Consider the following 23,599-nt stretch of genomic DNA (forward strand, 5'->3'; position numbering starts at 1 on the left):
TTCTGAGCATGTAATCAAGAAGTTAAATCTTTCCTGATAACTTGCACAAAAACGTTTTGAGTCTTGTTAAAATTTGCCTGTATGTTGTCATGGTTACCATAGAAACAGAAGCATCTGTTGCAGAGATGTTCTTGCATACTAGGCAAATACACTTAATCCCCTTCCCTCCTGGTTTCCCAAAAAAACAAAGCAGAAAAACAGCTCAAGTCCCATTCCTACCCTGTGAAGGAGTGATGGAGGCTCTCATCCTTCAGGAACTAAAAAGAATAGAATTAAAATACTGTCTCTACCCTAATTTGATCTAGAAAAATCAAGCCAATATTTTATTTTCTCATTTTAAGCAAAGGAAAAAAAACCCAACCCAAAACTTTCTTGGTAAGGCCATTTGTACAACACCCTGGTGGTGTTTAATGCCATGCTGATAGACTGATCCAAACAGAGGCCCAAATTAATTAAATCTCCAAGTGTAGGAGTCACTCTACTCAGCCTGATAGGATGTGGCTCCATTTTTAAGAGCAGATAGCCACTATTTCTGCTAAGATACAGCTTCCTCAACTTAAAAGTACAATGCAACTAATTGGAAGCTGGCAGTGATTAAGTAAACTGGCTTAAGTTTCTGTATTGTACATAGTTCAAATCAGTCTCCTAAATTATTATTGTCAGAGGTCATGGTGATCTACAACTACAGCTGCAGTCCATCGGCAACTGCAATGCTCAGCACCCATGAAAATCAGATTACCTAGTTTGAAACTCAAGATTTACACACTTAGCATGAGGTAGAACACACTGATTCTCTAAGGAGCACCTGTGTGTATACAGGTGCTGGAATTGTTACGAACATTTTCTAGGTGTGTACATTTAAGTATAATAGTTTTTCCAAAGCAATGGAATACATTGTTTCATCTTAATAAGTAATCTCTTGCTTCTTACTGGTCCTGTCTAGGAGGAACATTTTTAGTATAAAAAAATGACAAGATACCTGAATAGACAAAAAAAAATTAAATAAAGCCAGTTGGAGTTCATGATTTACTTAGGTTAATTTAAGCAGTACGTGAATGTTAGGACAAATGTTTCTAACATTGTTCATTTCTGTTTGTATTTGTTGATTTACTCATACTTTGCTGACTGTGCTTCCCTCTAATTCCACCTAGGCTTATGAGTACTAATAAATACTTAAAGGTTAATCCCAATTAGACCTGATTGGCGCTGGTATTAAGTGTTCATGCTTGTAAACGCATCCTTTCAGTTACTGAAGGTTGCAGCTCATTAGTTTCTGTAACAGGATTTTCTTTTGTGACAATTAAACAGATCATTTTAATTAGCCACAGATAATTAATTTAAACTGTAGTGAACTCTTTCTAAATAAGTCTGTTACTGCTAAAACTCACAACAAAATATGCAACAGATTTGTGACTGAATAATTAGTGGTAGAGTGAAACAGTGGGGGAAAAAATATCTGATACAGCCCTTCTCAATTTTCAGGTTATGGAGGGGAATAAACTAATGCTTAGAATCTGGCACAGACGTATTTCCAATCAACAGAATTAAAGGGAGCAGTGAACATAAGTCATAGCTAAAGATAGATATTAATGAACTGAATAGTAAAAAGCTGTGTGAGAATGTCTGCTTATGTGAATCTGATTTGATGCTTTGATTGTGTGCCTTAATTCCCATTGCTTTAACTGAATGTCTACCAGGCAGTTTATTTGCATTTTTGAGAATGTGTATATAATTTATTTTAAATTATGTGTAGTAATTTGGAGTGACTGACTACTAATTTTCCTTACCACAATTTAAGAAGTGCCACTCTTGATTAAGTAGATAACACGATTAAGTGTTTCACTTTTCCACTCACTTTCCACCAGTTTACCTTTTCTCCAGAACCAGAAAATGTACACAGTGACTCTGAGTTTGTTTCTGAGTGCAGAACTAAGGACAAAGTGGGGACAAAGAATGACTGAAGTAGCTGAGAATAAAAAGGGACATGTCACATTGGAGGCAGACTGTGACCCATAAGCTGTGAGATTTTCTTTCTTACTCCTGTCCGTCTCTTGTCTAGGTGGGTTGTAGACTTGTTAGAATGGGCACAAGGCCATATCCATGTATGCACACCACTTGGCACTTAAGGGTTTCTATGTAAATGTTCTTACTGTTCCTGTGGTATGTCTAAAAGAATTTAAAATGGTACTAATCAAATATTAAAAGTAGGGGTTTTTTTAATTTCTTTAAAACAGATTCATGTAAGTGTTCATTGCACTATTCAAGACATTTCCTTCTGACTTCTTGGAAGAAATCTGCAGTGTCCATTAACAGTTTGCATTTTCAATTTCAAGATCATTGTCAAAACCCATCCCTTCTGCCTCAGTAGTGTGCACAGCATTCCTCAGCTGCTTTGTGAAAATGCAAAAGTTCATTTATGGTAACCATGTTCTTCCCACACTTTTCTCCTGTTTTCTGCTTGGGGTTTAAAGCTGCTCCATTCCATAAGTGGCACTTTTCTTTCACTATTAGCAATATTTTGTTGTTGTTTAAAGCCCCTTGTTTTATTTTCTGTGTCTTGCTTCGAGTGCCTGGACTTCCAAGGTATGTAACCTTTTTCAAGACTGGGTAATGATAGATACAGTTGTACTAACCATCTAGTAAAGAGAAACAGGCATTACTGGGAAGGATTGCTATTTAAGAAATATGAATCTATTGTACTGTACTCCACCTTTTCTCCAATCCTTATAACTGCAAATTTCAGCAGCGCAAGCTTACCTTGATGTGATCTTTTCTTTGAAGTGTATGCAAAGGGCCTAACCCACTTGGCTGTAGCATCCCAAGTAGCAAGTAGAGAGAGTATAATTTACAAGCTGTACCAGGGGGAGGGAGTGAGGGAAGAGAAAGCCTCTGATGGCTGGAAAACTGGAAAATGTGCCAGGTGAACTCAATCTTAGTTATCAGCAGTAATTTCTTACATATGCCAAATTTAACATTATATATGTTTGTGATTGTCTGTTGCAATAGTCGTGTATTTAAAGTTTTGTCAAGGACTGTACTAGTTGAAGTGGATTTAGTCATCTTGTCATCTGCTGCCATGGGAGATGGTTTTAACTGTTGGATTTTTAAGCTTTTTCAATCAGTTCCTGCAGAACATTTATGATAACTTTTTGACACAGGTGGTGGAGGAGCTGAGAAGAAGAGGGGCGCTACTGGACTTTGTACTAACAAACAAAGAAGGAGTGGTTGGGGATGTGAAGGTTGGGAGCAGCCATGGCTGCAGTGACCATGAGATGGTGGAGTTCAGCATCCTGCATGGAAGAAGCAGGACAATGAGCAGCCTGTAGCTAGTGGTGTGCCCCAGGGGTCAGTACCGGGTCCAGTTTTGTTCAACGTATTCATCAAAGACCTGGGCGAGGGGAAAGAGTGCACCCTCAGCAAGTTTACTGACAACACAAAACAGGGAGGAGCGGCTGACACAGCAGAAGGCTGTGCTGCCATTTGGCAAGATCTGGACAGGCTGGAGAGTTGGGCAGAGGGGAACCAAATGAAATTCAACAAAGGCAAATGTAGGGTCCTGTACCTAGGGAGGAATAACCCCAAGCATCGGTACAGGTTAGGGGTTGACCTGCTGGGAAGCAGCACTGCAGAGAAGGACCTGGGAGTCCTGGTGGACAACAAGCTTTCCATGAGCCAGCAATGTGCCCCCGTGGCCAAGAAGGCCAATGGTATCCTGGGGTACATTAAGAAGAGCGTGGCCAGCAGGTCGAGGGAGGTTATCCTCCCCCACTACTCTGCCCTGGTGAGGCCACATCTGGAGTTCTGTGTCCAGTTCTGGGCTCCCCAGTTCAAGAAAGACAGGGAACTCCTGGAGAGAGTCCAGTGGAGGGCTATGAAGATGATTAGGGGACTGGAGCATCTCTCATATGAGGAAAGGCTGAGGGAGCTGGGTCTGTTTAGTCTGGAGAAGACTGAGAAGGGATTTGATGAATACTTACAAGTATCTAAAGGGTGGATGTCAAGAGGATGGGGCCAGACTCTTCTCCGTGGTGCCCAGTGACAGGACAAGAGGCAATGGGCACAAAGTGGAACACAGGAAGTTCCATCTGAATATGAGGAAAAAGGTCTTCCCTCTGAGGGTGACCGTTTACTGGAACAGGCTGCCCAGAGAGGTTGTGGAGTCCCCTTCTCTGGAGATATTCAAAACCCACCTGGATGCAATCCTGTGCAACCTGCTCTAGGTGATCCTGCTTTAGGAGGGGAGTTGGACTAGATGATCTCCAGAGCTCCCTTCCAAACCTTACTATTCTGTAATTCTGTAAATGTGTCTTACAAGTACATGTATGCTTTACAAAATATAAAAATCTTACAGATTCTCTAATTTGCCCAGTCTTCCCCACAGCTGCTTCTGCCTGTCATTGCTATAGCTTGTCAGTCTGTGCTAACTAGAGTGTGTCTACATGGATTACATCTTTTATCAGAATAGTGGCACAGTCATAAAAAGCATACAGGAGGGAGCCAACAAGACCTCTGGGTATACAGGAGTATATGAAGAGGTGCTAGAAGCATTGAGCTAAGAAGTCATCAGAAGGTTTTTCTCTGTAAAACAGAAGCAAACAAGATACTTGTGGGGCAAAATAAAATACCAGGGCTTTTCATTTTAAAGATGTACTCATTTATAATCATTTCTGATAAAACATTTTTTGTGGGAAAAGATAATAAGGGAATATGAGAATTGGTTCAATATGTTGCATTAGTTAAGGTTTCTGCTCCCAGTGAGTGGTTAGATGAAGAAGATTGAGTACCACAACACCTGCTATTAAGTCATCTTCACGGCATGGTGATAACACCACTTTTCATAGCAGTCAAAAACATTCTTATGGTTGAAATGCTTTCAGAGGCTGTTTTACAAATTGATGCCACCAGTTTTTCCACTTAAGCATTTTTTAATGTTTTTTTCTCTGCTTATCTGAAGATGTAACATATTTAGAGCCTGTTTCAAATTCCAGGTATTTTGATAGTGGGCAGTGAAAAGAACAGGCAGTACCAATTAGCCAAGGCCCAGGCATGAGGGAGCTACTGGGGTCTGCCTTCCAGAATCAGTTCTGCTCACCAGCATCCATGCAGCTCCAACGATTTCCTTTTAAAATGTCCTCATCAATGACAGATGCCAACCATAAAGTTGTACTTCCTATTTTATATAGCATCATGCCCAAATTGTAGGACCTTTTCTTTCACAGATGAATCAGCTTCGCACTGTCTGAGCATTTGCCTCCTTAGTTTGCTGCTCGGGTGCTACAAAGTGCACGTTGGAACCAGCCCTTGAGATGAACAGAGTTACTGGCAGAGCAAATGGAGTTAGCACCGTAACAGTGCATCTCAAATGGCCTGTTTTCTTCTGCTTCGGGTGCACTTCAAGTGTCTGCCATTGTCATGTGTTGTGCTTTAATCTTGGTATGGTGCACTAAGGCGGAAAATCTGTGCATGTATTGTCAGCTCTCAGGCAGAGTGATGCTGCTCAGGCTGCAATTGCTGCTATCTGTAGGCCTTGCTTTTTAACAAGTGACTTGCACCAGGTCACAATACCTAGGAAGCTTTTCTTTGTTGCTGTTTTTAACTGGTTTCCCATATAAAGGTTTCTTTTTTTCTTTTTTTTTTGTAAAAATGAACTGAGATAAGCAAAGTAAGTTTCATTAAACCAAGCTTACATTTAGATTATTTTCCTAATAATAATAGAAATGTAGTAATAGAGACTAACGGGTATGAATGAAGCCCAAGGCATTAAAGCATTTTATCTTTGGTAAGTGTTTTGTTAGTTAGTGACTGACCACTGTTTTTCTCAGGATTCTGCATGATTGACCATGAACAGAAACCATATTTATACATGAAAATTTTTTTCAGGCAGTTATGCAAAGTGCTTTAGGATAATGCGCTAATGTAGTGACTCTGCATCTGTAATGGTGAGCTTTATCACAGAGAGTGGATCTGACTTGTTGTGAAGGTGAATTTTGTGGTAGAATTTGAATAAAAAGCAGAGGTGATGGTCTGCGCAGAGAGTAACACAGGGAGAAGGCAGGCACGTAAGGAAGTGGTCTCCTGTGCCATGCCAATAACCTTAATCTGTAAGCAAGCAGGTATTTGCAGATTTCTGAAGGGGGAGGGATTGGAGGGGAAAGCACTTGTTGCAGAAGGAAAGATGCCATTGAAAAGCAATGCCAAAGTGAATTGCAGTGGGATGATGCAGGTGTAACAGCGGCATTACAGCTGTGTAGGAGTGGTGGAGGCCTGTGGAAAGAGGTAAAGCAGGAACAGCGTGCTTAATAATACCTTGTGCGTCTGTTTGTCTTCTCCTCTGGCCCCTCAGCTGATCCAATAAATGTGATTTTTGAATCCAGCAGCTTGCCTGCTGCAACATGAGTCAGTAGTGTTTTCCTTCTACCTCCAAACCGAAGATGCTGCATTGCTGCATTCCTCTCCTTACAGCACCTCTGGCATTTGTCAGGCTATTCACCAAGCTGATTCAGTTCACAAACCAGTAAGAGGTTTGTGTGTGCTGTTGTTGAATTAATTTCTGTTAGTGAGCTGATGAGATTCACCAAACAAAGGGGAGCCCGCTTGAACACCAGAGCACAAGCTAGGCAGCAGCATTGCATGGTAAGGCAGTGAGAAGTCTGACATGAGTCAGGAGCAGACCTTCCCTTTGCAGGGGATCAAATTGATCTTTTAGGTTGGCTGAGCTGCATGATCAAACTTGTATTTCAAATTTGTGTGTAAAATGGCACCATTCTCTGTTCAGTACATAGAGATTTAGAGGAACAAGCATTGTACTGCATGGACAAATACACCCAGAAAATCAGCATTATTTTAAGTCTGCCATGCCTCAAAGTGGAGTAACAATTGGTTGAGACCTGTGTTTTGATTGCTTATGTTAAACCCTGCCAATAGAAGGCTGGACAATACTCCCTATTCATCTAAACCAATCAATTCAACCTACAGTTAGGGCAACTTTGTCTTGAACTTTCATGTTCCCTGACTAGTTTTCTGGTGCTAAGTGATGATATTTTGTTTGCTTAAACTGTTCTAGAAATATGTAGACCAAGTATTAAACATTCAGGTTCCTGGAGTGTGTGGAAGATAACTTCCTGACACAGCTCGTGAGAGCCAACTAGGGAAGGCGCCCCACTGGACCTGTTGTTTGTGCACAGAGCAGGACTTGTGGGTGATGTGATGGCTGGAGGCTGTCTTGGGCATAGCTATCATGAAATGATAGAGTTTTTGATTCTTGGAGAAGTAAGGAGGAGGGTCAGCAGAACTGCCACCTTGGGCTTCTGGAGGGCAGACTCGCCTGTTTAGGAACCTGGTTGGCAGAGTCCCTTGGGAGGCAGTCCTGAAGGGCAAAGGAGTCCCCGAAGGCTGGACATTTTTTCAGAAGGCAATTGTAAAGGTGCAGGAGCAGGCCGTCCCCATGTGCCAAAAAGACGAGCCAGCAGGGAAGACAACCAGCACGGCTAAACAGACAGCTTTGGCTGGAACTCAGGGGAAAAAAAAAAAAAGAGAGTTTATGGCCTTTGGAAGAAAGGGCAGGCAACTCAGGAGGACTGCAAAGATGTTGTGAGGCTATGCAGGGAGAAAATGAGAAGGGCCAAAGCCCAACTAGAACTTCATCTGGCTACTGCCATTAAAGACAATAAAAAATGTTTCTATACATACATTAGTAACAAAGGGAGAATCTCCATCGTTTATTGGATGTGGGGGAAAACATCATGACAAAGGATGAGGGAAAGGCTGAGGTACTTAATGTTGTCTTTGCCTCAGTCTTTAATCATAAGACCAGTTGTTCTCAAGGTACTCAGCTCCCTGAGCTGGAAGACAAGGATGGGGGGATGAAGTCCCCATAATCCATGGGGAAATGGTTAGCAACCTGCTACATCACTTAGACGCACACAGGTCTATGGGGCTGGGTGGAATCCACGCAAGAGTACTGAGGGAGCTGGCAGAACTGCTCACCAAGTGACTTTTCATCATTTATCAGCAGTCCTGGCTAACCGGGGAGGTCCCAGTTGACTGGAGGTTAGCAAATGCGACACCCATCTACAAGAAGGGCCGGAAGGAGGATTTGGGCAACTATAGGCCCTGTCAGTCTGACCTCAGTGCCAAGAAAGGTGATGGAGCAGATCATCCTGAGTGCCATCACGTGGCACGTACGGTACAACCAAGTGATCAGGCACAGTCAGCATGGGTTTATGTAACACAGGTCCTGCTTGACTAACCTGAACTCCTTCTATGACAAGGTAACCTGCCCAGTGGATGAGGGAAAGGCTGTGGATGTTGTCTGTCTGGACTTTAGTAAAGCCTTTGACACCATTTCCCACAGCATTCTCCTGGCTGCTTGTGGTTTGGATGGGTGTTTGCTTTGCTTGGTAAAAAACTGTCTGGATGGCTGGGCCCAAAGAGTTGTGATGAATGGAGTTAAATCCAGTTGGTGGCCTGTCACAAGAGGTGCTCCCCAGGGCTCAGTACTAGGATCAGTTCTCTTTAATATCTTTATCAATGATCTGGACAAGGGGATTGAGTGCACCTGCAGTAAGTTTGCAGAAGACCCCAAGCTGGGCAGGAGTGTTGATCTGCCTGAGGGTAGGAAGGCTCTACAGAAGGATCTGGACAGGATAAATTGATGGGCCAAGGCCAACTGTATGAGTTTCAACAAGGTTCAGTGCTGGGTCCTGCACTTGGGTCACAACAACCCCATGCAACGCTACAGGCTTGGGGAAGAGTGGCTGGAAAGCTGCCTGGTGGAAAAGGACCTGGGGGTGTTGGTCAACAGCTGGCTAAATATGAGCCAGCAGTGTGCCCAGGTGGACAAGAAGGCCAACAGCATCCTGGCTTGTGTCAGAAATAGTGTGGCCAGCAGGACTAGGGAAGTGATCATCCCCCTGTATTCGGCACTGGTGAGGCCACACCTTGAGTCCTGTGTTCAGTTTTGGGCCCCTCACTACAAGAAAGACATTGAAGTGCTGGAGCGTGTCCAGAGAAGGGCAATGGAGCTGGTGAAGGGTCTAGAGCACAAGTCTTATGAGGAGCGGCTGAGGGAACTGGGGTTGTTTAGCCTGAAGAAAAAGAAGCTGAGGGGAGACCATATGGCTCTCTGCAACTACCTGAAAGGAGGTTGTGGCCAGGTGGGTGTTAATCTCTTCTCCCAAGTGACAAGCAATAGGACAAGAGGAAATGGCTGGAGGTTGTTGTGGCAGATGCACCTGCCCCTACAAAGCCCATGGAAAAACCTTCCTGCCACAGGTTGAATTATGCCCACATGGCAGTCATCATTTCAGTTGACAGGTGGCGAAAGTGAGATCTTCAGGCAATGGAGGGGGCTACATGACCATATATAACCACAGGTCAGATTCGAATTGAGTATCAATGGAGTCTATTTTGAGTCGATCTCCCTCAGAGCAGCAGGTCTGTGGTCAGAGGCTCTGTCTGTGGGTTGGGACGCCACCTACAGTTCATCTTCTGTATGGATTGAGAGACGTCATCTTACGTAGGTAAGTGATTATGCGCATTTTGGGTCATCAACCATAAACCTTAGGAGCTCTTAAGTCAGTGGTGTAGTGTTAACATCCTGACCAACATCCTGAAGCTGTGGATTGTTAACATCTGTTTGAATCTCAAAGTGGTTTCAGTTAAAGTAAAACTTAGTTTGATTTTGTTTCCATCTTGTAAAAAAAAATTATCCCATTTTTAGTTTGCTAGTTGGCCTAGCCTGGTTTGTGAGGTTCAGTGACAGTTGTGCCAGGGAGGGTTTAGATTGGATATTAGGAAAAGTTTCTTCACCAAAAGGGTTATCAGGCATTGGAACAGGTGGAGTCACCATCCCTGGAGGTATTAAAAACACATATAGATGTAGTGCTTAGGGACATGGTTTAGTGGTAGACTCGGCAGCACTAGGTTAATGGTTGGACTTGATGATCTTAAAGGTCTTTTCCAACCAAAATGATTTGATGATTCTATGATATCCTGACATCCTCCAGATCTGCTACGAATCACTTTTCTTGTAGTGACTTTTGGGGAACATTTTAGGCATTGGAGCTGTCTTTTAGAAATAAAAGGAATGGGGAAATTAATCTCCAGTGCAATTAATGCAGCATTAGATTGAAGATTCATTTAGTCCATAGTGATGATAATACCGATTTTGTAGTACATATTAAATTTTACGTTATTTTAAACACTCTTGCTGACAGGACTCCAGGCTTTTGGCACATACACTCTGTACCTGAAGAAGACGTAGCAGAGCTAACATAGCAGGTAGCAGGCACTACATATTTTTAAGGAAAAGGGGAATCAGGCAGCTTTTAACCTCTGGGCGGCAGCAATGAACAATTTTTCACACCAGGGACTGTTCATTCCACTGAGAGAGACTCAGCTGCCTTGCCCTTTCTTACAAGGCATTGCGGCCCCCCCCCATCACAGTGGGATATGCTGTCACAACCTGTGTGATTTCCTGAATTTCCCTGAATTTCTCTAACTTGTTGGTTGGGGTTTTTTTCCCTATTTGTTTGCCCAAGTGAAATATTTGGATGTTAAGATATTTGGAAGTCAGACCAGCATGACCCTCAAGACTTGGCTGGAGCAGACTTGAGGATCATGGAGACCCTTTGATGTCAGTGTGGATCCAGCTTATGCCAGGGCTTGATCCCAAAGACCACCTCAGAGCCCTGGCTTACTGTGATGGGTGGGCTGTGGCATTTGTCTGCAGTCCATGCCTTCACCTCCATATGTATTTTTTGGTAAGAAAAAAAGGAAGTGTAAGTGTCCTGCGGAGCAAGGCTGTTCTTACACGGGTGCTGGAAAGTTCCTGTGCAGGCAGACATTTCCAGTGACAGCGCTAGCTGGTTTTAGCCATGTAGATCTACGTTAGTGCTGCAGCCAAAGCAGGTTCTGCCTTCTCTGCCAGCTGGTAGTAGAAGTGTTTTTCAGGCAGCTTCCTCTGCCGGAACTGACGAAGTAGTGTTGCATGGCTACATGGTGGCCTGAAGAACAGTTATTAGTGGTGGCAAAAGAATGGCTTTTAAGTGTGGTACTGTTTATCTGGTTATTAATAGGGGGGAAATACTTTCACTTATAAACGGAGCAATTCTGCTTCAGAAGTTAGAATGACATTACGGAGTCCTTTTGTAGTGTAGAATTAGACTCTGACAAGTTTTATTTGAAAATGTTCATAATCTCTATCTCAGGAGCTACCTGTACAATGCTTTAATTTTTCTCAGCATATTTCCATTAAATTACCTAAGTACATAAAAAACTAGTACCTCTGACCTTTCCCTTTTTCAATCCAAGATAAAGAGTTGGATTACAGTCAAATGCCATGTAATTTCTCTACTACTGAATAAAGAAGTTAATAAAGGTTTTGTAAATAGCAGATAAGTATGAATCAAATATTTTTACGTAACATCAGACCAGAACATTCTAAACAGTTGAAGCTATTTTTTAAGCAAGGACACAATTTTTCCTTCCTAGGCTTTTAGATAGTAATTGTTTTTCTCCAAAAACTTTGGAGCGTACCTAGTTTATAATCTTTAAAATTATACATATTTAAAGACTGCATATTACAATTTGCCTTAGAAGCCTGGGAATAGCACCAGATGCCTATTAATCTGTGGTTTACTGTAACTGTGCCTTTAAGTGCTATCTTTCTGAATGAGAAAAGCAAACAGCTGCTGACTTGCATTGAAAAAGTGATGTTTTTCTAAGACAAGGATTTGTGAGAAAGAATTGGAATTCTTTCCACTGTCTCATGTAGGGATGGACAGACTCTTCAGATTTCTACCACACCCAGCCCTATCTTTTTCTCTTTTTTCTTTTTCTTTTCCTTTTTTTCAATAATTCCCAGGCCCAAAATGAGCAGAAGAAACAACACACAGTTATCCTAAAATGAAGCCAGGCCATCCAGATAAACTGAGTGTTTCTTTGTGTACCAGAGACAACGTTTGCCAAGTTCATAGTGAAACATAATGATAGAACATATTTTCCATCTCCCTCTAGGGCTCATTAATATGTGCAATTAGTTAAAATAGAAGACTTTAGCATGGCCACATTCAGAGAGGTTTCTAATTTCTCAGTGGTCTGAGAATCCTCCACCCTGTTTCCTCAAAACCTTAGCTATGCCAAATTAACATCTCATAAAACAAGCCCTATCTACTGTAATTTTAATAGTATTGTGCATCTTTGTTGTGTTTAAGCGTATTTTCCCTTGATGTGGTTATTTTGAAATCTTTTGATTGTTGAAGTCCTGTGGCATTTAAGTAACCAAGACAATTACGGCTCTCCTGCATTATTTCTGGATGTCATCAGATGTACCATTTGACCGTTTTGTTTGAGCAATCTAGGGACAGCCATGAACCACTGAAAGTCTTCGTAGATGTGGCAGAATAAATTAACTGAGAGTCTTTCTCAGAAGGAACCCTTCTGTCAACAACAAAAAAAAAAAAAAAAGGCAAAGCCGCTGCATCCTATTTCAAAACCAGCTGATACAGGTTTACACAGCCTTCTGCAGGTTGTCAGAAGTTTGTTCTGCGGAAAGATGAACTCCTCCTTTCCTCTGAGCTTGCTGGAGGTCCTCTTTGTATGGTATGAGCCTCAGGCAGGCTCTCACAGCGGGAGAGGACCTTGTGGGAAGACCTTGCTAGTAGCCATCCACAGAAAATGCTGGTACTGACAGAGCTTTGGGCATTCAGGGCAATGGGGCTGGTATAGTGGTACCTCAACTTCAGGCATACTCTTTCCTATTGAAATGCACAGACTTATGTTTATCACCCCTAAAGTAAGACTAGTTAAGCCACAAGACAGAAAGCTGCATAATCCAGAGAAGAAAATGGTGAGTCTTTGATTTAAAAAACCCCACAAACACTAACTTTTAGTTTGCTGGAAAATGCATTACTCCAGTGAGGACCCATTCACCTGCTGAATGCAGCAGGGCAAGTGAACCAGGTATTACAAAACAGAAAAACTGCAACTTTGTGTAGTCTTCTGCTTAATATTTCATGTGTCAGTTGCCAAAGACTCTTCAGAGTCCTCCAGACTGCACACTTCTACCATGTATCTTGCATCAGCTTTAGCATTAATCAGAGCTCTCTAAATTGAGCTAGGTCAAGAACCAGTCAAGAGTCTAACCTTGCTCCCCGAAATGGTCACATTTATGTGCTGAGTCAGTGCACAGAGGAATTAAAAAGGCACCAAAGCTGCCATCAGCAAGACAGTGGGACTGGATGATGGAGGGATGAGGGGGGCAAAGTGCGTTGAGAGAGAGTGAGGCAGCAACTAGGTAAGCTGAGCTGCCTGAGGTGTGATGGCCTCGGTGGGACTGGTGGGACTGGTTACAACGTCTTCTTCTCCTGAGGGGACTGAAATTGGTCTCCTCTGTGTTGGCCCATGACCATTAGCCTGCAGGGCACTCTTTCTTTTTTTTTTGCCTTTGTGTGGCTGGAGTGTGTGTGGACTGACTCTGGAGTCCTTCCGGACTAATGTCGTCAACCAAAGATTGCTTGGGCCAGAGGACAGTGAGTCTTTGGGAAGATCTTTCTGCTTGATCAGGGTACTTTCGTAATTCTTTACTGAAGCAGGGCCTGTGACCCACACCTTTTCACCCAGCCGAGTGCTGCAAGCACCAAGCTATACAGTCTTTCTTTTATTGTCATCTAGTGGGTCATTATTTACTCGGTGCAAAGTGGAAAAGCTTCAGCTAGAGGGGTGGGAGAGATCCACTCCAAGCTGTATTTGAATGGTTAGAGCAGTATTATGGAACCTGTGCATTAAAATCTTATTGGACAGCTAAGAATGCATGCGCTGAAGACATTCAATTCTGACTCCTGATTAAAAAAGAGACCAGTCCTTTTTCTCCCACTCATGTTTTGTGTTTTGGAAAGCTTGTTCCCTTACATGTCTTGAAGAACATCTACTTGAATGAGTCCTGCATGTCAGGCAAGTGGGGTGGAAAACAAGGCTGGTGATTAGTGTCAAGTCTGAGGCTACGAGGAAGTCCAGTCTCAGCAGAGTAGGTGCTCAGGCTCTGGATTTCTTTAGGTGGCAAGAAGCTGCTGAGCTTGCTATGCAAGGCTGAGCATCTGCATCCCATCTGCATGGTACATGCAAATTCTGACTCCTTCAGACAAGGAAATTAATTTAGGCTGTCCCATATCTTGTAAAGTTGGGTAATCACCAACATTTAAATCCTTTTAATGGATCTAACCCAAACTGCATGTTGAAAATAAAGTACAGTTGTGTTTTTGTATGCTTGTAACCTGCTACCTTGCTGAACTGCAGTGGGGGTATAAGAGAGAGGCTTCCTGTGGTTTCAGGAAGCTCCTCGTCCTGTTGTTGCTGTGCAGAAGGGCCACACATGCAAATTCATAACCAACCCTAGAGCCAAAGTAAAGCAGCTATTCTTCTCAGTGAGTGCTAGGATTCTGCGTGCTGCATTGTGTGCAGTCCAGAACAGCAACCATCTATCACATTCAACTCCCAGGGCTCAGCTGTGCCTTAAAGACATGGTTTAGCTTTTAACAGAGCTGATCAGCACACAATGTGCTGACTGTCATTCCTAAAGAACAAAATGACAGATGGGCTTATGACACCTTTGTCTGGAGGTAGAGAATGAGAAGAGCAACTTGGTTACTAATTACCTTCTCACCATTGAAAAGAGAAATGTGCCTGTGCTTGACACAATTTGCAACGATGTGGCAAAATTAATGAACTTTTTCACCCTCAGCTGTCCCAAGAGTGAGCTTCACAGCATTGTCTCCAGTGTGGCTCTGAGATTTGAATGCAGTCATTTGCATTCAGCAGAGCAGCACAGATGCAACGTGAGAGTTCAAGAATTTTAGAATGATTTCTGCCATCAGGCTGTTCTGCAGCAAGAGTGCTGCTAAGTAACAGCCATGGGTCATAACAATGACTGCTACTATTGCTTGGTTTTGTTACCTTTTTTTTTTTTAACGCTATTTGAGTATCAATAAAATAACTATTCTTTCAGATCTGTTATTGAAGTTACTGTTTCTAGACTGGTATGACTGCTTTTATGAAAAAGAATACTCCTGATATGCTGCAAACTAATACATGAAACTCTGATTTCATTTAATTGTTGTTATTTGTTGCGTAGGTTTTGGGGTGAGTTTCTGATGCATGAGAAATTGCATCCAGCTGTGCAAGAATACTCAGTAAACTTAGGAAGTAAGGTACTACTGGGGATGAGCTGAGGTGTCAGAATTGTGTCCTTAATGGCTCTACGTACCAGACAAAGTATGTTGACTTTAAATTATATTTAAAATTGGTTACAAATAAGTGCTGATAAGATCCTTTGTATGAAAAGTCTGTATGAGATATTATCCATTACACCTTTCATTTTTTTTTTTAAGTGCTGCTTTTACACTTATGTCCTGTGACAGGCCTGTTATTCTAACAATTTAATAAGTAGATATGTTAAATGCTATAAAATAAATTTAGTTTATCACTTAATTCTATACTTAGACAGGATTTTGGGTTGGAAATATTTTCAAAATTGATCAATGACATTTATCAACTGAGGCTCCAGAATTCTTCACTAGTTCTTGGCATAATGAAAGATGATTATGGAGGTGGTAGGGAGGGAAATACTAAAAGCAGTGTGTTGCTTGCCTAGGTATGAAAATGGGAATCATTTTCAGGGCTACATTTGAAAAATAAAATTGGAATAGTGAAGCATAGCTATCTGACAGTAGAAACAGAAGCTGAATGCTTAAGTATAGATGCTGCTAATATTCAAGCAAACGCTCTGGGCTGTTTTCCTGGTTTTGAAAGCTGGTGCAAAACCAATTTCATCAATGCAGTCAGTATATTGGGTATTCTATTTGTTTAATTTTTGAGACTGCCTTGACTGCAGTGATGTGGCTGACCCTTAATGGCAGCAATTTGTTTTCCTTTGTTTTGATTATGGTGGGTCTTTATTGTGGAGCTATTCAGTAGCAGGGGGTTACATCTTCATGTAGGTCTAATTCAGAGTTTCTGGGTAGTTAATCTGAAGAATGACATTTCAGATAGTTGATGAGCACTTAAGTGCTGCTCACAGCCTAGCAAAACAGAACAAAACAAAAAAAAAAATATTTCTGTTGTAATCTGAGCCTTTTTTCTTTTGAAAACAACACCCTTCAAAACAGATTTCACCATCCACTTTTGTTACATTTGGCCTTTTCTGTTTATCTTCAGTTAGCTTGGCTGATGTGTTTTTCTTCTTTCTGCTTCAGCTTCTTTTTTCCCTGCCAAAATCCAAAGCACAAACTGTATCAGTGCTGTGATGAAGGGTGAGTTGCACCTTCTCCACAGCATTCAGATATTTTCTTCATGGCTCTCCGTGTGAAGTCCACTTTCCCCCTCTCTTTCTTGAGAGCCGTGTACTCATAAGCCTTCAGCTTGCTGTAATAGTCCGAGAATTTGTTGTATAGGATGGAGATGGGCATGCCATTCAGGATTATTCCAAACGCAATGCAGAGGAAAGCAAACAGGCGGCCAAGGTGAGTTTCTGGACACATGTCACCGTACCCCACTGTAGAGATGCTGACCTACAGGCAAACCAACATTGAGTTTATGAGCTCAGAAGAAACATACAAACAGATATGTTCAGGGGTCAGGGACAATTTTAAAGTAGCAGTTTTATACTTTGCATCATAAATCTGAAATACTCTCTGCTGCCTTTTCTTCTGTACCACCCATCTTCTGCAAAAATCCCTGATTTAAAAAAAAAACCCTCTCATGCAGTTAAGAAAGGCAACAGTGTGGTTTGACACCATTCAGGAGGATTTTAAAAAGCTTTGTCCTGCAGAGGGAATTTCCAAACAATTTTCACACCAGCCTGTCCAGAAGATGGGTTTGCTTGGCTGTGGTGAGCAGAGAGAGATGGCTCCCTGACCGTGCAAATCCAGTGATAACTGCAGCCTTGCTCCCTCATTGTGTCACTTGGAACAGATGCCCTGTGTCTAAATCCAGTGTGCTTATAAAACCCAGTATTTTGGGACTTACTCTGTGGGCTGTATCTTGAGTACTACCTTTGTTTGTCATGTATATTTTAAGAACTAATGAAAAACACATGAAAATCTTCAGCTAATTGTGAAATATATTTTTATAATGTTTGCACTTTAGGAAGGAGTGACCCAGGACTTTGAAGTTTCTAGATAAAATCCCCTTTGATGGTTACATAACGACAAGGAGCTGTGGAAAAAACAAAGATCTTTCTCTGTTGCCTGGAAGTTTTTGCTCACAACATATATATTTCTAGTGCTAAATTGTTTGATCTTCCTGCTCAACTGTATGTCAGAGGTTGCAAAAAGTAAGATGTATGTGTGCCTTCAGTACAGAATATTCCTGTTAGTTTCAGCTGACAGGTACATGGGTAGGAAATTGTTGCTGAATTCACCTTTGAAGAAAGGTTTGGGGGTTGTTTAAATTTTTAATTTTTTGTGAGAGTGATGATATTTAGTATGTCTGCTTTATATGAATCTGTACCTTTTGCCATCACATTGTCTACATAATTTCACAGATTTTTTTCTTCTCAGCCATCAGCATTTTCTCTTTTTTAGTCTATGGATGTATAAAGATACTGTGTTTTGTACGGACCTGGTACTATACCAAGTACTGCAATACTTTCTTTGTAAAATTTAGTTTAAAAAATTCATGGATGTTACACATGAATTATGTACTCCCAAACAGTCAGCATAAAATAACTCCTAATTTATATACTTCCACTGCACACATCTTGACTGTTTATAATTTCTACATTTAGTAAATATAACTTACTTTTCTCTGGCAGGTAAAACTTGCTGGCTTCTGCCATCTGGCACTTCCTAGTCTGTGCAAGGGATCTTTTTCAGCCAATGAATTTTATTTACATTTTTTCACAGTATCTCAACACTATGTGTGTATCTGTGAAACATTAGTCTAAAACTTTGGCAGAAATAAACCATGGGCAGTAGGACTTTCACTGCAAAGCCCTTGTGGTTTTAGCACTGAAATAAGTCTTTGGAAGGTCACGGTGTGCAGCCTGCCATCCTCTAACATGCTAAATAAAATGTTATTTCAAATGAAGAAAGCATTAGGGTACATGAGACAGCACTGGGTAAGCACATTTGTAGGATGCACCTGGTGCTTCCTGTGGAATAAAAAGGATTAGTCACTTGGTTTAATGGAAATTAAGTCACTGGATTTGAATGATAATACAGGATAAATATCTCCAAAAATAAATACTGAGATGAAGGCAAGATGTTTATCCTACCAGCCAGGACAAAACCATTATCCTGCGATAAGTTCTGTTCCACTGGCATAGTCTTCTACATCATCTGTGACAATTTGAGGGGGATACTTCTCTTCTGTGTGTGAGACCGTGAATGCTGTTGGATTTAAATGAAATTTGAGTGATCTGGGTATCTTAATTTTCACTCCTAAAGAATGAATAGGCTTTTAAAAGAGTTTTACACCATGGAATCGCAATGTGAATGCTACAGCTCCTCTTTTGGAGACACTTGCTCAAGTAAATAGGCCTTTTTCACATAACCATAGTCATAGAGGTTTCTGTAGGAGTATCTAAATGATTATGGTGTCACCGGCTTGCAGAAATGAGCCCTAAAGATTTTGCATATATCATGCATGTTCAGAAAACAAAATATAAGGCTAATGTCCTTATTCTAGTACTGTATGAAGCACAATTTTTTTCACAACCTGTGTATATCACTTAAAGATGATCTATGAAGGTCACATTACAGGACCCTTTCCTTTGTTCACTGTTTTTTCCCTCCTTCCCATACCCCACCTTAAAGGATATTCAGGAGATGTACGTATGTGTATACATGTATAAATGTCTACGCACGTCTCCAGGGACAGTTTTTCTGCCACGCACTGAATCACTGCAAACATATGTACGGGAAATCACCACATCTCATCAGCTGTCTTCCAGGGCTGCTGGCCAGGAACAGTGACCTTGGGTGTGTTGGGGTTGCTGTCCTGTGGGCCCCATACGCAGCTTGGTGCATTCAGTGCCTATGCTGATCAACCAGCATTATAAGATCTTCTGACTCCTTTCCAGTCCATTTGCATGGGCTTGCTTCCCCAGGGAAGCAACTGGGACATAGGCAGACCCATAGCCAGGCCCAGGGGTCAGAAATTGTTCCTGGGGCCCTGCCATAAACATGGATTATGGAGGCTAGCATCAGCTGCTGCAAAATCAAATGCATTTGATGACATTCTAGGGCAAGACTTAGAGTTATAGATAGCCAAAATATGGGCCCTTTTGCCTTCTCTCAGCATCTGCAACGTCTAGCTACCCTCCAATTTGATCCAGGCTGCTATAGAAATGCACATCTTCTGCAGTGAAATAGAGCTGTTGTTTTCCAGCTCTGAAAAGCTGCAGGCAGCAGCACAGGCATGGATCAACTTCCCCCTCTCGCCAATGCCCTTGATAAAACCACCCCACTCCCTGTTAAAACATTGCTGTAAAAATTATAATTGTGACACTGTGCATGAAGATTACCATTTACTTACAGCCTGCAGCTCCCTCTCCATTGTCTGCTAGTCTTAATAAATCCAGAAGTGTGTCTTTTGTCTTCACAGCTCACCTTGAAGGATATAACTATCATTTTGATCTCACAATAGTTTGAGAAGTATTTGTTAGCCTTCTGTAAGTGAATGTATGTCTGTCCTTGGGTATTAACGCAATCCAAGTCTGGAGCTGAACTGCTTCCCAAACCTTTCAGAGGTGAATTCCAAGTTTGGGATGCTGGAACAGTTCTGCCAGGACATTGCCAGAGACACAAGGCATTTAAGCAAGGTGGAGGACTTTAAACCCTCACAGCTCTGTGCTCCTGGCTAAATCTTTGTGCCCCTGAAAGATGTGAAACCAACAGCCTGGAAAATGCTGCCTCAAAAACACCCCTTCACATAACACAGTATAGTGCAGGTCAGTGGTAGTTCAGACCTCTCAAGAAGACATGCCCAAATACCTTAGAGCACTAACCCAGTGGCAGTCTCCAGAAATGAGGTCATTCTGTCTTCGTTTCTGACACTTGTCAGCTGAAACTCAGCCAGTTACCTTCACTCCAAATGCTTGGGATGGGACTAAAATCACACTCTTTCTGGCAGAGGTTGCAAAAAAAAAAAAAAAAAAAAGAAGATTCAAGGTGACATTAACCAGCTCTCAGTACTGACTGATGTTGGATTCAAACCAGTGACCTAGATGTAGAAGGCAGTTTATCCCATTATCAACTCCTTGAACCATTGTGCTTCTTTTTGTATTTATCCTTCTGCAAGTCTGGCATGGTATAAATAACTGCCAATGTTTTCTGTGTGTGCAGGCATGTGCTTTAGATGTGCTGCCTGAGGAACAGAACACAATCTCGTGTGTAGAACAACTGTTGGTCCTAACGCATTTTTAAAGGAAGAGCTCTGGGACAGCTTTGGCTTTGCAAGTTTGAGTGACCAGACTACAGTTAATAAATTATGTCTTATCTTGCAGTTGTATAATGGGTCACAGTAGATGTGCAAAAAGAACAAGAATGAAAATCCCATGCCCACCTACAACCATCTAGCCTGATGCAAGCCTTTTTATTTTTAACCTTTTTTTTTTTTTTTTTTTTTTTTTTTTGGCAACACTGACAATAGGATTATACGGAGCAATGCTTTTCTTTCCTGTCTCTTTGCCCACGTCTTTCTTTAAAAGTGCAAGTACTGCCTGCATTTGGTTGGATGGGAATTTCAACACTGTCTGCCTGATTAAGCCTTGATTTAAGCTTACAACAGAGGTGAATGAGTGCATGTGTGTGTGTGCGTGAGTGAGTGCCTATGTCCTGTAAGCTCAGAATTCAGAGCAGATGTTCACTGATCTGAGCCTGCTGTTTTCAAGACTGTCAGCAACTCTAGCGAGGAAGGGGAGGGGAAGGAAGGAGGGTCTCTGGCCACCCAGCAAGGTGAGATGTGTTTACTTACGGCAGCCCACCACCAAGCATGGGGGATGCTGGTGAAGTTGGTACTGGAGACATCATGCTCCACGGTGTAGACCATGGCAGAGAAGGCGAAGATGCCCATGGCAATGAAGAGCAAAAGGCAGCCCACCTGCTGGTAGCACTGGCGCAAGGTAAAGCCGAAGGCACGCAGCCCTGTGGAGTGGCGGGCCAGCTTGAGGATGCGGAAGATGCGCATGAGGCGCATGATGCGAAGCACTTGTCCCACCTTGCCCACCCGTCCAACCTTTTCAATGTCATGTTCGTGCTGAGAACCCCGACCTCGGGGCTGGTCGTCATCAGCAAAGCATTCAAGCAGCAGCTGCAGGTAGAGGGGCAGGATGGCAATGAGGTCTACTGCATTGAGGGCGCTGCTGGCAAATCGGCGCAGGTCTGGAGTAGACACCAAGCGCAGCAGATACTCCAGTGTGAAGAACGCGATGCACAGGGTCTCAATGTGCTCCAAGACAGGCCGGCTCTCACCACTTTTCCGGTCTACCTGCTGCATCTCCTCCACTGTGTTGAGAGCCAGGGCCACCACAGAGATGAGCACGAAGAAGCTGGAGGCCACTGCCATCACCTTGGCGGTGACAGAGGAGAAGGGCTTCTCCATGAGGTTCCAGAGGCGCCAGCGCTGGGGACCATAGTAGCGCATGTGGTGGAAGAGTTGCTCATTCTCCTGAGCCTCTGCCTGGGAGCGCAGCTCACGCTGGACTTTCAGCTGCTCACTCAGCTCGTCACGGCGCTCCTCAAAGCAGATGCGGCAACAGCGAGGTGTGTATTTGAGCCGCACACCCCAGTAGCTCAGCTCTTCCAGGAAGCTACGGGGGCACAGCTCATCTCTCACGCGCAGCACTCCCGAGGCATAGAAGTTGTACACCAGTTGGAAGACAGCTGGGTCCCGATCAAAGAAATACTCGTCTACCTGGGCAGCGTAGTCATCGCACAGGCCCAGCTGGCAGCGACGGTCAGTGGAGGTCGCCAGGCGGCCCAGGCGGGTCTTGGGATAGATGGCCACTGCCTGGTAGGTGAGGCGGTAGCTTTGGCCGCCAACGTTGATGTTCAGCACAGACGAAGTGGAAGCTGTGGCTGGGGTTCCAGAGGAAAGGGAAGGAGAGCAAAGAATGGATGACGAGGGCTTGTTTTCTCCCTCAAATGTGTCTCCGCTTGGCCATTTTCCTTGTTCTTTCTCTTCCTCTTCCTCATCTTCATCATCCACATAATAGTTGTAATTCCCCTCGGGTCCCAGGAACAGCAGGGGCTGGGAGTTCAATGGAGCAGTAGCAGAAAAGTCACTCTGCTTGTCTACATGCATGCCTTCATTATCCTTCCACTTGTCAGGCTGCTGGAGGACGTTTGGTGCTTCCCTCTCTCTGCCTTTATGTTTTAGGAAAGGAAACTGCCGCCGCATGTTAAACTGCAACATACTATTTTTCCTTCCTCTTCTCCCTTCTTTGCATTCACCTGATCAAGGAATTAACACCGATCCTTTCCAACACTACAAAGACTGACAATCCTGTTTTCTTCTCTCTTTATCTCAGTAGTATCATGCACAGCAGCGGTTCTGCATTTTTCTCCCTGCCAGCCACCACTCCAGTTGTTCTGAAAGCTCTGTTGGGATATAGACACATGAAGACTGCTGTTGACCGTTTTAATCTTGCTGACAGGGAAGATCTGAGTGCTTAGAGAAGGGGATTTAAGGGCTATTATCCTGTTCCAGCCTCATCTCCCTCAGGCTGTGACGTGAATGATTATGGATCCATAAATCTATGAAAAATCAGTAGGGGAAAAAAACCTCTAAAGTTCTATTGCTGATAAAACCCATACATTTTCCTAATTCAGGAATGAAAAGGTATGAGGGGCAGCAGGGGGAGTTAGTGGGGGAGAGAGAGAAGGAAAGAGAGAGAAAATATTACAGATTTCTTTCATCTACATGAATATAGCTTGTCTTGGTTTTCCTTAATGAAAATAATGAATAATTGATATGCAGATAATGGGTAAGAATTCACTGCAGTAGCTCTTAAAATGTTTTGCAAAGGTAAACAAATAAAAGTTGTCCCTTTTTATTCTCCGTTAGAATACCTCTGTTTGCTTAAGGGCTGAGGAAAGTCACGGTCTGTGCCTGAAGCTGTGACTGTGCTCTGGGAGCGCAGGTGGAAGTGAAGGGCAGGAGTGTGAAGGGGTTTCCAGCATGCTGCTTCAAACTCTTCATGAGCTGCTGAGAAACAGAACAAAGCCACTCTTGTTTCTCTTGCAGGGCATGTTTAATAGCATAAAGCCACACTAGGTACCTAGCAGTACAGGAGAGATGTTTTAATTTTGTTTTAATGGATGTTTCATCTTCAGGTCTGGTTGAGCTGGCACAAGCATCTCCAGTAACAATGAACCTCTTGAAAGCCAGGTTACTTTCCCTCATCACTGGGATCACTTCAGCTGAGCTAGAGCTCCTGTAAAGCAGAGGATACACACAATAAAGGGATGGGTCCTTCAGCATGCTCTTAGCCCCTGAGTTACAGCTTCTTAACGGAAGCTTGTTATTCTGCCTGTATCCAGGCTGGTGCAGGAAGGCACAAGGCACTGGAAAATTCCTAGCTTTGGCAACACCCTTGCTT

General features: G+C 42.8%; 1 protein-coding gene across 1 annotated transcript; it reads right to left on the reverse strand.

The window, feature by feature from the left end:
* Nucleotides 1-16,289: 16,289 nt before the first annotated feature.
* KCNV2 (potassium voltage-gated channel modifier subfamily V member 2) lies at nucleotides 16,290-22,413 on the reverse strand. The gene is made up of 2 exons (XM_010302859.1): nucleotides 20,974-22,413; nucleotides 16,290-16,565 (listed from the first exon to the last, which is right to left on the reverse strand). Exons 1-2 carry the CDS (start codon nucleotides 22,411-22,413, stop codon nucleotides 16,290-16,292), a joined length of 1,716 nt encoding a protein of 571 aa, XP_010301161.1.
* Nucleotides 22,414-23,599: the final 1,186 nt, after the last annotated feature.

Source organism: Balearica regulorum, chromosome Z, assembly GCF_011004875.1.
Source record: "Balearica regulorum gibbericeps isolate bBalReg1 chromosome Z, bBalReg1.pri, whole genome shotgun sequence".
In the NCBI taxonomy this organism is placed as follows: domain Eukaryota; kingdom Metazoa; phylum Chordata; class Aves; order Gruiformes; family Gruidae; genus Balearica; species Balearica regulorum.